Genomic DNA, 17013 nt, shown 5'->3' on the forward strand with positions numbered 1-17013 from the left:
AACATGATCATTCATTCCATGCTGCAGCCATCCTTATATCAGCTGATGGGGTGGTTAGTCCTATCCAGCAAGAGGGTTGTATGGGCTCCCACATGTAATGAGAAGCTTTTGATGTTGTCTTATGCAACATAATGAAATGCGTGGAGAGGTTGTTGAAGATCTCAAACAGGTTTATTAACAGCTATTAAATATATACAGTGCAGAGCTATCTATTTACAGGACTTGCCTCTTGGTGTTACAGTTACAGAGTGAGACTGGCATGTAGTCACATGACTGCATCCTGGTACTTGGCTCATTAACATACTAAGATCTTAAAGGTACATTACTCTTAAGGCAATCAGACAACACCATGAGGAGGGGCCATTCACACCCACTGGGTACAAGTAGCCCACTGAATACCAACCTAGAATTCACAGCTGGAGCTTCAGTCCCCACTTGCTGGGATTGTCTGGAGTGAGATTTGAAAACTAACCTCCTGACTCAGAGGTAGAAATGCTATCGCGAAGTTACAGCCTCACTCCATGGAAAAAGTGATAATGGTGTTTGTTCTAGCACATATGGCATCAATCATCTGCTTAACAAAAGCATGAACTGCAGATTGCCTGACATTGCTATCACTACCTTCTCAAGGGCAATTAGGGATGGGCGATAAATGCTGTCCCAGCCAGTGACACCTACACCCCACAAATGAATCATCTTCATCTTTGGCCTCCTTGTCTCAGGAAACAATGGTAAGTGCCTGCAGGTGGTCAGTGGTTTGTGGAGCAGCGCCTAGAGTGGCTATAAAGGCCAATACTAGAGTGACAGACTCTTCCACAGGTGCTGCAGATAAAATTGGTTGTCAGGGCTGTTTCACAGTTGGCTCTCCCCTTGCGCCTCTGTCTTTTTTCCTGCCAACTGCTAAGTCTCTTCGACTCGCCACACTTGAGCCCCGTCTTTATGGCTGCCCGCCAGCTTTGGTGATCGCTGGCAACTGACTCCCACGACTTGTGATCAATGTCATAGGACTTCATGTCGCGTTTGCAGACATCTTTAAAGCGAAGACATGGACGGCCGGTGGGTCTGATACCAGTGGCGAGCTCGCTGTACAATGTGTCCTTGGGGATCCTGCCATCTTCCATGTGGCTCACATGGCCAAGCCATCTCAAGCGCCGCTGGCTCAGTAGGGTGTATAAGCTGGGGATGTTGGTCGCCTCAAGGACTTCTGTGTTGGAGATACGGTCCTGCCACCTGATGCCAAGGATTCTCCGGAGGCAGCGAAGATGGAATGAATTGAGATGTCGCTCTTGGCTGACATACATTGTCCAGGCCTCGCTGCCGTAGAGCAAGGTACTGAGGACACAGGCTTGATACACGCGGACTTTTGTGTTCCGTGTCAGTGGGCCATTTTCCCACACTCACTTGGCCAGGCTGGACATAGCAGTGGAAGTTTTTCCCATGCGCTTGTTGATTTCTGCATCGAGAGACAGGTTACTGGTGATAGTTGAGCCTAGGTAGGTGAACTCTTGAACCACTTCCAGAGTGTGGTCGTCGATATTGATGGATGGAGCATTACTGACGTCCTGTCCCACGATGTTCGTTTTCTTGAGGCTGATGGTTAGGCCAAATTTGTTGCAGGCAGCCGCAAACCTGTCGATGAGACTCTGCAGACACTCTTCAGTGTGAGATGTTAATGCAGCATCGTCAGCAAAGAGAAGTTCCCTGATGAGGACTTTCCATACTTTGGTCTTTGCTCTTAGATGGGCAAGGTTGAACAACCTGCCACCTGATCTTGCGTGGAGGAAAATTCCTTCTTCAGAAGACTTGAACGCATGTGAAAGCAGCAGGGAGAAGAAAATCCCAAACAGTGAAGGTGCGAGAACACAGCCCTGTTTCACGCCACTCAGGATAGGAAAGGGGTCTGATGAGGTGCCGCTATGCTGAATTGTGCCTTTCATATTGTCATGGAATGAGGTGATGATACTTTGTAGCTTTGGTGGACATCCAATCTTTTCTAGTAGTCTGAAGAGACCACATCTGCTGACGAGGTCAAAGGCTTTAGTGAGATCAATGAAAACAACGTAGAGGGGCATCTGTTGTTCGCGGCATTTCTCCTGCTCGAAATTAATATATTAAAAAAGAAAACCCTGTGGCAGCCTGGAAATGGAGGCAAGGTAGATTGACTGCAACAGCCAATGTTGAGCTAGTTGATTGAAGGTCTTGTTGCAGGAGGAAACAACTCGATGATAGCCTCCCTAGAGAACTAGTAGGATGCCAAATATTGTCACAGTGTGTTAGCCCAGAAAAATGTCTTAACACTTGTGTATTTATCTGAGTTTGTTCTCAAACATTTATCTACACAAAGAAACCTTCTTTGTTTCACATAATCAGTTCTAAATGTGGTGCTGGTTTCAGTGTTCTAATTAATTGTGTTACTGCCTTCAGATTGTGGATGCAGTATTGAATACTTCCCAGATGAATATTTAAGGTAATAAAGATAAATGCACTAATTTATATGAATTATTTATGTATGGTTCTGTATGCAGAACCAAACTGCACCATTTTTTCTTTTTCTCTATATTGTATTTTAAAATTTAAAAGCTAAGTACCAGTTAATACTAATAACTAAAATAATAAATAAAATTTGAAGAAAATGTTTAATTCAGACTTGTCAAGCACGTATAGCAGGCACTTGAACTCTTTTTTTTCTGATGTAGTCTAACTTCAGTTAAACCACAAACAATTTTTATTTCAAATTCAATTCGCATTTGATTGTTGCAGAAAACTGTATTCCTGGTCTCAGATTCCTGTGGTTTCATCTCTATGACATGGCCAAGTTATACATGAAGTAAATTATGTGAATGGGTTGTTTGTATGCCACTAATAACATTCTTCAACAGTCAGCAAAATCTATATTTGAGCCAGTAAATGGAAGCAGACGCTTAATTAAAAAAGTTAAAGTTTCAAAGATAAACCACATTAAAAATAATTTAAACCAATGCAATTATCTGGAGAAAATTCATGGGTTGAATTTTAAATGGTCTGTGGAGGCGGTGTGGGGGGGAGTGGCCACGAAAACGGGAGGGAATTCTCATTGGGCCAGCTCCACAACACATTCCCACCTTCACCTCCAGCTGGGGCAGGTAACCAGTTAAGCTCTTTGAAGGCTAAATTAAGGGCACTCTCCCAACGCCAGCTGGATTTTCCAGCCAGCACATGAGCTTCCCATTGTATCCGGAGGCCGTCCATGAAACAGTGGCAGCCTCCCAGCAGCAGGCCCAGTAGACATCAGAGCCGAAGGCTCATTCAATGTGGAAGGCGCTGCTCCAAAAATCACAGCAGTGCCTGTTACTATGGAGGGCGTTCCCCCTCAAGTATGATGGCCCTAACCCTTTTGGCCCTCTTATTTACCCCTTTTGTGGCCAGCAACTGGAAATGAAGGCCCCCTTGTGCCTCCCTACGTACTTCAGAAGCACCCAACCCTGATGTTGAGGTTGCCGATCTATTACTAATGGACGGCCTCCTATTGGTCCTCCAGCCTTGGAGGCCCACCCACCATCCTTAATTGGACAGGGCTCCCAGAAGAGCTTGCTTTATTGGCTGTTTCCTCCAAAATCGCCCTGTGTGTCTCGCTGCCGACATTTGTGGGTTCCCGATTTCATCACGGCAGTGGGATCAGGACCTGGGAACAAAAACCCTCCTTTTTTTAAAGAAACATTATGGTCCAATAAATGACACTCAAGAAACATCTCATTACAACAAATGTTTGTGTGTTGAACAACCTATATTTGACATAGTTTTGTCACTTTCTGGTTGCTTTGCTGTAAGCATCAGTTTGTAATATAATCCAGCAACAATGGAATAAACTAAACTTACGAAATACCCCCCAGGCTGAACGCAAAATGCAAACAGGAACATGGGAAAAGACCAAAAAAAACCCTGGCAAAATTTTGAGAAGTACTCTGCCAGAGTGTACTGCCGAGAAAATGTTTCCTCAATCCAATCAGAATAATTCCAATCCAAACATAAAATTGCAGAGCTCCATATCCATGTATTCCCCATTTGTAGAAGCTTATCTTATCTTAATATTTCTTGTCTAGTGTTACGAGAAAGGGATCTAGGGGTTCCCTCTCAGCCTTTGCCTGGTTTGACCGTAACGGCGTTTAATTTTTACAACATCTTGTTTTTAGCTCCCCCTCAGTGAATCCTTGTTCACTGATCTCCAATTGTAAGGTAAAGAAATCAACCAGACAGGTTTTCTTAGATTTAAACAAGAAAGGTGTAAGTTTATTAACCTTAAAACTCTAATTTGGTTAAAACTACTATGAATATGCGACACAACCACGCTAGCATGCATATGCAATAAACACACATGCAGATAGAGGCTGAAAAGGAGAAAGAATAAAGGGGAAAGGTTTGAAGCATTAGCTGGAGTTCATTTACTGTTTTGAGTTCTATATAGAGTCTTTCATTGCAGTTAAATCTTGCCATTTTGTTGGGGCCCAGTGCACACTGTCAAACTTGTTTCGATGTAGGAATCTTCTTTCTTGAGGTTTAAATGGCTTCAGTGGATTTGGGAATTCGTGTGAGAGGGAGTGCTAGGGAGAGAGACATTCCTTCTCTTTTTTTCTTCAAATTGTCCTGTGAGCACAATCCAAACCTCCAAGTTAGCCAGCAGGTTAGTCATGTGACTAATATAATATATAATAAAAACAAAATACTGCAGATGCTGGAAATCTGAAATAAAAACAAGAAATGCTGGAACTACTCAGCAGGTCATGTGACTATTTTTTCCCAACAAACACTCCTGCGTTTTTTGTGGATTCTCTATCTTAGCAGACACCCTCAGTGGGGGTGGGGTGGGGTGGATGGAACATTGGCTTGTTCCACATTCAATGTCTGGTGATCAAAATCCATTTGGGTTAATTGGATCAGGGAGCAGTTCTATTGTCTCTCCAGGCAACAGTCTCTTAGTATGCGAATGATTTCTTTAAACAAGTCATCTTTTCAGTCCAGCAAAAGTTTAAAATTAATGTTCATATGATCAAATTAATATGTCTCATTCTTGGCAGGTGGGGTCTTCATGACACTGGTTAATAATACATTAATTGGATTTGACTCTCGCATGGTGCTTAAGTCAACTTTTTTTAAAGTACACAATATAATTTATTCAAATATTTTACAGGATTATCCAAGATATTTAAAGGTTTTTAGAGCAAGCCTTTTTTTCTTAATTACAAAGTGCAATTTGTTAATGGGTAATACTGTGTCTATAGCATGTAAATAGATTGTGCAAGACAATTTGTGGATCAATCTACAAGTTGTGATAAACAAGACCTGTTAATCTGAACTTGAATCATTCAATAGTCCAATTATCACAGTCGTGTTTCCTTGTCAATTGTATGCAAATTACTAAACTAACACTCTTTAGCACTTATATTTCCAGTTCTTTGACAAAAGGTTTAGAAACCGAATTTCTGTTATGTACTTTATTACTCAGTCATGTATCATCAGGCTTGAGCCAGAGATATAAGAAACAAATAGTAATATTTTAAATTGGCCTGAGACTACCTGTGAGACCAATAGGTCCTTGATGCAGACCAAAGAAATAAATGGTTATTCATCGTAGAACTGTGTGTTTTATTTCATAATATGCTTTTAGCTTGAACAGTAAATTTGACATCTATTCCACTGATGAAAATTTCCCTGGCATTTGTATTTATTCTAGCTTATGAAATATATTCCAAATTGTTAAGAATGTTTCTGAGAATCCGAATCTCCCTGTTGTATTATATCATTGTGGAATCGATGACAAATTGATTGTTAACTTATTTATGCGTTTCCTCGAGGACAAATAATCTCAATAGTCATGAGGGGAATTGATTACAATTTCCATAAGACATTTGAAATTAATCTCCAATTCATCAACTCAATATTCTAAAATACTGAAACAGATGTAAAGAATTGTTTCCAGTCTGACACATATTGACCCAGATTTTGTGGTAGAAATAATGGTGAGACTAACCATACTCACTGTTATTAAAGAGCAAATTGGACAGTAACTTCCAGCAGCTGCACTTATGCAGTTAAATGCAGAAATCAGCAAGTTGCTGACTGAGTTGCCCTGCTGATGTAGAAGCTGTGCTGTAATAGTATCTCACCGAGAGGTTCGGGATGGAAGGGCATGAACTTACCCACTAGATACACACTAAACATGTCAGAAAAAGTTGGGGCTTGTCCATTGAAGTGTAGATGAGTTCTTAATGGTGTGTTAAATCCTAATTACAGCCAAACAACCTCTCTGGCAGTGAAAATTAACTTTTACAAGTGTGGAGTCCCATTCTTTCAGATGGTAATTATGGTTGAAGATTTTATAAATGTTAATTTAAATATTTTTTCCTTATTTTACTTTTTCTTTCTTCTTTTTTATCTTTCCTTTAATCCTATCTTTCTTTCCCTCTCTTGATTTCACTTTCAGTGCATGATTTGACACTGAATTAACTACTCAAACATATGCTTCCTGGTTTCGACTCTGTGGCCTGGATATTAACAGAGACACATGGTTTGGGGGGGGGGGGTGGGGGCGGTGGTGGCTGCAGGCAGAATTTTGGACTGGAGATCTAGAAGGCCGGGTTTCCCCATATGCTTTGGGGGCGGGGGAGGAGAGAGCTTGGGGTGGTCTGGGGGGAAAGCACTCCTGCTCCTCCTGGCCCATAAGCAGTGCTGTAAAGGCATTTAACCTCTCCTTGAAGCTGTTCTCACCTTCCTTCAGGGGCCGGGTTTTCCAAGGTCTGTGAAACCTAACTGGCCACTGTTAAACCTGAAAATCAGGTTAAATCAGAGGCTGCAAGCCTCATTGAAATGTACAAATTGCTAAGTCGCCCCTGGGAGTGAGTTTTTCTCATGTCCCTTGTCCCACCTCTGTTAAATCCGGGAGAGGGCGGGTTGAAAGCATGTTTCACATTTTTCAAATTTTCACATGTGACCTGACAACCCACCTGTCTTTGAATGTTAGAATTCATCCTGGTGTTTCTCAGTAAGGACTCTTCAGTTTGGTTAAGGAGCCAATACTACAGAAAGCCGAGAGCAGTATAGAAAGTGCAGGGGTGAAATCTGTTCAATTGGCAGATAGCCATTCACCAAATCAGGAAGTAGGAGATAGTCTATGATCCACAACTGTTTTATTCTTAATCCACAGTTCAGTACAAATACCAGTTTCTACTCTTCCGTTCTGGACTAACTCCCTGTCTAGAAGTAACTCCCCTGACTGGGGAAAAACCCAGCCCTTAAATACTAGCTGCAATGAGCATCATCTGCTCTCTATTAACTCTGAAGTAAATCCTGGTTAATAAAAGGGACCAGCATTTTCATCATTGTCAAAATCAAAATGAAAATTAGGAAAGCTAAGAGAGGGCATGAAAGAATATTGGCAACCAAAATCAAGGTGAATGCAAAGATGTTTTATCAACACATTAGGAGTAAGAGGGTAACTAAGGAAAGAATAGGGCCCATAAAAGACCAAAAAGGTAACCTATGTGTAGGGGTGGAAGATGTTAGTATGGTTCTTAATGAATACTTTGTCTTTATCTTCACAAAAGAGGGGGTGATGCAGATATTGTAGTCAAGAAAGAGGGGTGTGAAGTATTGCATGTGATAAACATAGGGAGGGAGGCAGTATTAATGGGATTAGAATCCTTGAAAGTGGATAAATCTCTAGGGCCAGATGAAATGTGCCCCAGGCTGTTAAAAGAAGCTAGAGAGGAAATAGCGGAAGGTCTATTCATCATTTTCCACTCCTCACTGGATACAGGTGTGGTGCTGGAGGATTGGAGGACTGCTAACGTTGTATCTCTGTTTAAAAAAAGGAAATGAGGGATAGACTGAAAATTACAGGTCAGTTAGTCTAACCTCAGTCGTGGCCAAATTATTGGAATCAACTCTGAGAGACAGGATAAACTGTCACTTAGAAGGGCACGGATTAATCAAGGATAGTAAGCATGGATTTGTTAAGAGAAGATCTTGCCTGACTAACTTGATTGAATTTTTTGAAGAAGTAACAAGAAGATTGATGAGGGTTGTGCAGTTGATGTGGTCTACATGGATTTTAGCAAGGTTTTTGACAAGATCCCACATTGCAGACTGGTTAAAAAAATAAAAGCCCATGGGATCCAGGGAAATGTAACAAGGTGGATACAAAATTGGTAGCAAAAACAGGAAGGCAGATTATTATCTAAATGGCTGTAAACTGAGAGAGGGGAATATCCAACGAGACCTGGGTGTCTCGTACACCAGTCGCTGAAGGTAAGCATGCAGGTGCAACAGGCGGTAAAAAAGGCAAATGGTATGTTGGCCTACATAGCGAGAGGATTCGAGTACAGAAGCAGGGATGTCTTGCTGCAATTATACAGGGCCTTGGTGAGGCCACACCTGGAATATGGTGTGCAGTTTTGGTCTCCTTATCTGAGGAAGGATGTTCTTGCTATAGAGGGAGTGCAGCAAAGGTTTACCAGACTGATTCCTGGGATGGTGGGACTGACGTATGAAGAAAGATTGAGTCGGTTAGGATTATATTCGCTGGAGTTCAGAAGAGTGAGGGGGGATCTCATAGAAACCTATAAAATTCTAACAGGATTTGACAGGGTAGATGCAGGAAGGATGTTCCCGATGGTGGGGTAGTCCAGAACCAGGGATCATAGTCTAAGGGTACAGGGTAAACCTTTCAGGACTGAGATGAGGAGAAATGTCTTCACCCAGAGATTGTTGACCCTGTGGAATTCGCTACCACTGAAAGCAGTTGAGGCCAAAACATTGAATGCTTTCAAAAAGGAGTTAGATATAGCTCTTGGGTCTGAAGGGATCCAAGGGTATGGGCAAAAGCGGGAACAGGCTACTGAGTTGGTTGATCAGCAATGATCATAATGAATGGCGCAGCAGGCTCAAAGAGCCAAATGGCCTACTCCTGCTCCTAATTTCTATGTTTCTATGTTAAAATTGGCTCAGTGGCAGAAAACAAAGAGTAATTGTTGACGGATGTTTTTGCGACTGGTAGGCTGTTTCCAGTGGCATTCGGCAGGGCTCAGTACTGGGTCCCCTGCTTTTTGTGGTATATATTAAAGATTTGGATGTAAATGTAGGGGGCATGATCAAGAATTTTCAGATGGCTCAAAAATTGGCTGTATGGTTGATAGTGAGGAGGATAGCTGTAGGTTGCAGGCAGATATCGATGGACTGGTCAGATGAGCAGAAAAGCAGCAAATGGAATTCAACCTGAAGAAGTGTGAGGTGATGCATTTGGGAAGGTCAAACAAGACAAAGGAATACCCGATTAATGGGAGAATGCTAAGAGGTGTAGAGGGAGTGAATATTCACAGATCCCTGAAGGTACAGGACAGGTCAATAAGATGGTTAAGAAGGCATGTGGAATCCATTCCTTTATTAGCCAAGGTACAGAATACAAGAGCAGGGAGATTATGCTGGAACTGTATAAATCATTGGTTAGGCCACAACTTGAGTACCGTGTAGTTCTGGTCACCTCATTACAGAAAGGATGTAATTGCACTAGAGAGGTTACTGGAACTTACTGCCTATAAGGGTCATAGAGGCAGAAACCCTCAACTCATTTAAAAGGTGTCTGGATATGCATCTCAAGTGCAGGGCTACGGACCAAATGTTGGAAGGTGGGATTAGGCTGGATGACTTGTTTTGTGGCCGCCGCAGACACATTGAGCCAACTGGCCTCTTTCTGAGCCATAAACATTCTATGATTCTACATGGCTTGCCCTGTTCACACAGGTCCCAGATCCCCTGTAACTGTGCTGTTTTGGCTCTCTAATAACCACAAGCTCCTGAGTAAAAACCCACAGAACGCCTGTGGGCAAGTGTAAATTATGAATGGCTGGTGTCATTTGTTCACCGCTGACCACAAATTCTGGACTAATATCATTCTAACCATTTTTGCTTTTTAGGACATTGGTATTTGATCAATCTTGTTTATTATTTTCTTCCACAGTTGTAAATCAGGATGGTCAACCACTCATTGAAGGCAAGCTCAAAGAAAAACAAGTGAGATGGAAGTTTATAAAGAGATGGAAAACCCGTTATTTCACGCTGGCTGGGAATCAGCTTTTATTTCGTAAAGGAAAATCAGTAGGTAGATGTTTAAGATTCATTAGATTAAATTGTTTTAACTAAATATCACAGCCAGTGAATCAGTTCTGCATTGATTTGTATTTTGTTCATTGCTGGTGAAGTTCTGAACAATGATTTAGTTTATGCAATAATATTTGCTGACAAAAGTATAGCCATCTTTAAAACGAAAGCAAAATACTGTGGATGCTGGAAATCTGAAATTAAAAACAGAAAATGCTGTAAATACTAAGCAGGTCAGGCAGCATCTCTCGTGAGAGAAACAGAGTTAATTTTTCAGGTCAGTGACCAATATATTCAAACAGAAGATATTAAAAAATAATTTAGCATGAGTCTAAGTAATAACAGAATTAAGTAAACATAGTGTAAATATATAAAAGTAATCACAAATAATAGTTGAAGAAAAAATGGGTACAGAAAAGAGAGTACGATCAAGTAATGAATAAACTGACAAAAATAAAAGGGAAAGGAGAATGCTTATAATGTTAATCCAAAACATAAAGCACAAGGCACTGATGGCAGAGTCAATTGGGAAGAGGTAGAAAACAAATATGACTTGCCTGACCTTTACTGTTATTTCACCTGGCAGATTTGATATCTCCACTTAATTTAAGTAGGCAGTTAAGAGGGGCAAAATGGTAAATTTTTGTGTCTTTGCCTTTCAGAAAGATGATCCAGATGATTGTCCAATTGAACTGAGCAAGGTACAAAGTGTAAAGGTTATTGCTAAAAAGCGGAGAGACCGTAGTCTTCCTCGAGCCTTTGAAATCTTTACAGACAACAAGACATATGTCTTCAAAGCAAAGGATGAGAAAAATGCAGAGGAGTGGTTACAGTGTATCAATGTTGCAGTGGCTCAGGCAAAAGAAAGAGAAAGCAGAGAGGCAACAACATACCTATGAATAAATTTGAGATAAATTGGATGAATGGATAGACTGCCAGCGAAGTAACTATCAAGGCGAATCACTGCATAGATTTTGCAGATTTCAATGCAGAGCATCTAAATCTTAAAATGAGAAGTAGCATTAGCAAGTGTGGGTGAAAACCTGGAACTGCATTCCTGTGTAAATGTCAAAGTAATAAAATATCAGACAAATATTAATATTTAATAACAAAAATCAGTGACAAGATCTGTTGAGACTCAAAGTCAAATCAGCATTACCATATGAACTGTCAACAAATTATGTTAAAAATATTTGGAAAAATGAAAATCTGGAAAATTTAGTCATGATTAAGTAAGTGACAAAGCAATGATTACATTACATGGCTTTACAATAGCTTGACTTTTTGCAATATTTCTGAACTCAGAATTCTAGAAAACAAAATTAAGATGCATTTCATGCATAACACTACCCTACTGTTTCAGCCAGCACAAGGCACACACTAAGAAGCACCAGACATAACCATGACGGCACCAGTCTCAAGGCTGTGTGCTCTCTAGGAATGCCACTATTGATGAAGATATCCATGCACGCATCCAGAAAGCAAGCTCTGCCAACGGCTGACTCCACGATCGTGACTGGAACCAGCATGGCATTATGCTGATGAATAAAATCAAACTCTACCAGACCACCGTCCTCACCACCCTGCTGTTTGGCGCAGAATCCTGGGTCTGCTATAGGCATCACATCAAAGCTTGGGAATACTTCCACCAAAGACAGCTGAGGTCCATCATGAAAATTCAATGGCAGGACAAAATCACAAACAATGAGGTCCTTCATTGCGCTGGGCTCAACCGCATGGAGACTACCCTCCAGAAAATTCTGCTTAGTTAGGTAGGCCATGTCTCCCACATGGATGATTACAGAATCCCCAAGCAGATCTTCTATGGGGAAAGGTTTCAGGGCAAATGACATCAAGGCAGCCAGTACAAACAATATAAGGACACCCTAAAAAAAATCTTACAAACTTCTGCATTGCAGATCACCTCTCTTGGGAAAATACTGCAGCCAACTGACCCACATGGAGAGAAGGACTCAAATCTGGTTCAGCATGTTTCGAGGACCATCTGCACCAACTCACAACACCGACATGCCCAGAGGAAGGTCAGAGGTGGCGCAGCTGCAGAAGTTTCCCCAAGCACCAACAGCAATATGAACTGCCAGTTCTGTGGACATCCATGCTAATCCTGCATTGGACTCCTCGGTCAGGAGAGAACCCACAGAAGACGACAAAATCATTTGCAGCTTGGACATACTCTGACAATGAGGAAGCTACTACAACTGTAAATAATGTACTCATCAAGCATCCGTTTCTACTTTGGTTTTAACACTTTAATCGAAAAGAAAATTAGTCTAAAATAGCAAATGTCTTGCTTTAGGTTGTAATAGTGCATTACATCTGGGTTTCTGTTACCTAAACTGCACTTATGAAGGTCAACACGTGACTCGGAATAAGCATATTATTAAATTGCATGCATTTTGTAACCATTTGAGAGAGTGTGCTTTTAATGCTTGAGATTTTTGACTTTGCTCATTATTGGAGAGTCAAGCTAGCTTCTATGACCCCTTGTGGAACAAAAACCTCACTCCCTTTTTCTGAAGTTCAGTAGCAATGGCGCCATTTCAGGTGATACTGAGTAGATGCAATAGAAAGATCCCAGATTATCTCCAGGACCATAATGGCAACATTTCAAATGCCCTCACCATTTCTAGGATGTCAGAAAATAAGTAAATTTCTCACACTTTATCACTAACCTGTGTGTGTGTGTGTGTGTGTAGACATTGGGTGAGGACAACATCAGGTTCAGCCCCATTTGTGGTGGTCCCATGGTCATATAGATCACTGTCTGAACTTATGCATGGAGAATAAGCAATCCTCAGGAGTTGGATGCAAGGGGAACAATTGTAGAAGAAAAAATAGGGAAAGGAAAAGAACAAAATGCAGCCAGTATTTATTTCACCCCTTAGTTTATATTTATTTTAGTGACAAAAAGCCTTTCCTCGGCCCTTCGTGGAGTTATTGAATCAAGTGAAAACTACTTTCTCACAGATTTAACTAATCCAGTGTAACATTTCAGTCTGGAATAATATATACAATGATTTGTGTGTGGTGAGTTACAGATGTGGTACTCAGTTTGTTTTGGCTCTGTCTATGAATTAATTTGGTAGATGCCCAAGCCTGCACACAATTCCTCTTACATATCTAGCATTCATCCCCATTCATCTGTTAATTTGTATAACATAAACCAGTATCTTTTTTTTGATTCCATTAATCAAATGTGAATAGCTTCCTTTCAAAATGGGTTTGATTTGAAGAAATCCTTGGTTAAGAAAAGCTGAGATGTGACATGGTATGGACAATATCCAATGTTACAGGTGTGAAATTGCATACAAATAATTGGAATCTGCAGATTGTTGCGATAAAGTTTCCAGAAAAATTGGAAATATTAAGGATGTTTGAGTTGTATTAATCTTTTATGTATTTCATCAGCTCATCTTATTCAATTTCATTGCAGAACTTTATCATTATCTGAGAATTCTACTTTCCAGCTTTGTGTCTGCTAAATATTTCTATTTTTGTTGTACGTATTCTTACCATAGGTATTCCTCATTAGCATTTTTGTTATTTTGATTTTTAATTGTATTATTTTCATTATATTCATGAATGTTAGTCCTGAGATAACAAAGGAAATCTGTTACATCTCAAAGATACAGTTCAGGAATTTCCTTGGCGCTGCTCCCAATCCACCACTGTAAATTTACCAGATGTGCAGTGAATATCCAAGTGGCCTCTTTCTGTGCCGTAAACATTCAATGATTCTATGATCCTATTTATGCAGGTAAACAGGGTTCTGCTGCATTTCTGAGTTACCGTGGTGGTGCTGGAGCAGCTCCAAGGAAATACCCAGCCAGTATCAGCTTGGTTTATTTGATAGCCTCTGATTCAGAAGGTTGTGGACACAAGACCCGCTACAGATTTAAGCATATCATCTAGGCCAACACTTCTGGACTGAATTGTCATCTTCCAAATCAGATATTAAACTGAGGTATGCTGCTCAGGTGGGTGCAAAATGTAATATTCTGATAACTATTAAGGCATAGTACAGAATATATAAGAGTCCGACGGTTGGAATAATGGGAGTTTATTAAACATGCCTTGCATCTATGGCTTCCTCTACAACTCTCCACGAGGTTCTGTACAGATTACATTACATCGCTGCCTGTGATGATGCACACAATCTATTTACATAATCTGCCTAGTTACAACCCAATTCCCACTATATTACTTTATCAAAGTGATTCCTGACAACGCAGCCGGCCACTGACGTCATCAGGCTGTGTCAAGTTGCGCACATGCGCAGATGGGCTCCTGCTCTCTGCATGTGCACTGCGTTCCGACTTGCCAAGACTGGTTTGCGCATGCGCCAATGACATCATCGTGACATGTGCATCTTTGGGCAACGCGCCTGGTCGGCCCCTCGCTGCTCTCCCCGGCTGCTCCACTACCCCCCTCGCTGCTCTCTCCAGCCGCTCCCCCCCTCGCTGCTCTCCCCAGACCCTCCGCTCCCCCCTCGCTGCTCTCCCCGGCCACTCCGCTCCCCCCCTCGTTGCTCTCCCCGGCCACTCCGCTACCCCCCTCGCTGCTCTCTCCGGCCGCTCCCCCCCCTCGATGCTCTCCCCAGACACTCTGCTCCCCCCTCGCTGCTCTCCCCGGCCACTCCGCTCCCCCCCTCGCTGCTCTCCCCGGCCACTCCGCTCCCCCCCTCGCTGCTCTCCCCGGCCACTCCGCTCCCCCCCTCGCTGCTCTCCCCGGCCACTCCGCTACCCCCCTCGCTGCTCTCCCCAGACACTCCGCTCCCCCCTCGCTGCTCTCCCCGGCCACACCACTCCCCCCCTCGCTGCTCTCCCTGGCCACTCCGCTACCCCCCTCGCTGCTCTCCGCGACTGCTCTCTCCGGCCGCTCCGCTCTTTCGGCCGCTCCGCTCCCCGCTTGCTGCTCTCCCCGCCCGTTCCGCTCCCCCCTCCCCGCACCCAGCACGCTCCGCTCCCCTCCCCACCCAGCCTGCTCCACTCCCCCACCCCCACCCGGCCTGCTCCGCTCCCGCGCCAGCACCCGGCCCGCTCCGCTCCCCCACACCAGGCCCGCTCGCTCTCTCCCTCCAACCATTGTGTGCTGCCACGTGTTTAGGTTAGGTGTGATTATTTGAGCAGCGCCATCTTTAGTCCTGGCAGCTGGCTGAAGTCGCAGACTGTGATGTTTTAGTGGCACATGCTGCATTTGCGCATGTGCCACTGCAGCGCCACCTACTGGTAGCGTTGTCAGCAAACGCAGCCTTACTTTATACTACATATCCCCCCAAGTGTCTGACTTCTCTTTTCAGATTGATAATCGCTGTGGCATTTTCTGAAGTCTGCCATAATGAGTTCTTTCTTTCATACGAGTTTGAGGTTATGAATCTTATAGTTCCTCTTTCTGACTCTGCAGTGCTTGAGTAGAAGTGTTGAATGACTCAAGTTCTTCATTCATATTGCCCTCTGTGTTGTTGGCTAATTGCAGCATCGCTGGTTCATCAAACCTTTGAGATGATTGGTTCTGCTGTATTTGCTTCTTCTTTGGTATCATCACCAATGACCTACTGTTTCTTCTTATCACACCTTGAAATTCTTTCGATATACCAGGCCACCATTCTGAATATCTTGCCCTGGCTCTACACTTTGTAATACCCAGATGATGTTGGTGCAATCTCTCCATGATATCTAATCTCAAGACTCTGGGGATAATTAATCTCTCATCATAGATCAGTAAATCATCAATGCTTAGATGACCCCTCTGTTCATAATACTGTCTTAGAACAATGTTATGTGGCATGTACCCTGGCCATCCATTCAAGCAATATTTGTTGATTTTCATACATAGTTCATCTGTTTTCTGCACATTCCTGATCTTACTCAGTTTCTGAGCTGTAACAGGTAAAGTTGTTGTCGTCAAAGCAAAAACCTCACTCTTCAAGAAGCAAAATATCTCCTTTTTCTGGTTCTGCTGCTGAAATACGTGATAAAGCATCTGCTGTGATCTACTATTTTCCTGGAACATATTCAAATTTCACATCAAATCTCATCAATTTTAACCAAAACCCCTGTACTCTTGGAGGTAATTTTACAAGCTTTTGAGTAACCAATGGTTTATGATCAGTTTTGATTTTGAATTGAAGTCCTAGGATGTAGCCCAAGTTGCTGCTAAAGCTTCCTTTTCTATTAATGCGTATCTCTGCTTGGTTTCTGTTAACAAATGAAAAGCATACTATACAGATATGCGTCTCCCATCTCTCTGCACTTGAAATAGGACTGCTCCCAATCCCGTAGATGTGCATCTGCAGCCATGATGGTGAATAGCTCCGGATCATAATGTGCTGACACCTCCGATGATATTAACATTCCTTTGATTTTCTTGAATGATTCCTGCTGGGCTTCTTTCCAACACCAAACATTGTCATTTTTCAACAAATGTCGTAATGGCTCATTAATCATGGCTCAATTGGGTAGAAATGTTCGTACTTGATTAACCATTCCCATAAACTTCCTAAATCTCTGTCACATTTTCAGGCTCTGGGCCCTTATAACTTTTGTCTTTTGTGGATCAGCTCCAATACCAGACCCATCTCTGATATGTCCAAGAAACTTTACCATTGGCTGTGAAAAAACACATTTTTCATTCAGTATGAGACCTGCTTCTTCCAGTCTTCATAGTACTTCTCTCACTCTAGCATCATGCTCTTTTTGATGGGCTCCATGGATTAGGACATCATCCCATGTGGCAAATGACCTCATCTAATGTCTTCCTTACATTCGAGCTCTTCCACTCTAATGGGATGGATTTTGTTGAGCTCGCGGTGTCGGACTCCGTGACGGGGGGCCCAGAAGATCAGAGCGGCAGCAACCCGCCACG

General features: G+C 42.4%; 1 protein-coding gene across 4 annotated transcripts in view; it reads left to right on the forward strand.

Moving 5' to 3' along the window:
- The window catches only part of veph1 (ventricular zone expressed PH domain-containing 1), a 261339-nt gene extending 248830 nt beyond the window's left edge, over positions 1–12509 (forward strand). For 3 of the 4 annotated variants that reach the window (XM_068042199.1, XM_068042200.1, XM_068042202.1), the window contains 2 exons: positions 9989–10125; positions 10791–12509. In XM_068042199.1, the coding sequence (XP_067898300.1) occupies positions 9989–10125; positions 10791–11027 (374 nt within the window). In that variant the 3' untranslated portion in view covers positions 11028–12509. Of the gene's footprint in view, positions 1–9988; positions 10130–10790 lie in introns of all 4 variants that reach the window. The other variant, XM_068042201.1, reaches the window with a different exon arrangement.
- Positions 12510–17013: the final 4504 nt, after the last annotated feature.

Source organism: Heterodontus francisci, chromosome 11, assembly GCF_036365525.1.
Source record: "Heterodontus francisci isolate sHetFra1 chromosome 11, sHetFra1.hap1, whole genome shotgun sequence".
NCBI classification, from domain to species: Eukaryota; Metazoa; Chordata; class Chondrichthyes; order Heterodontiformes; family Heterodontidae; genus Heterodontus; species Heterodontus francisci.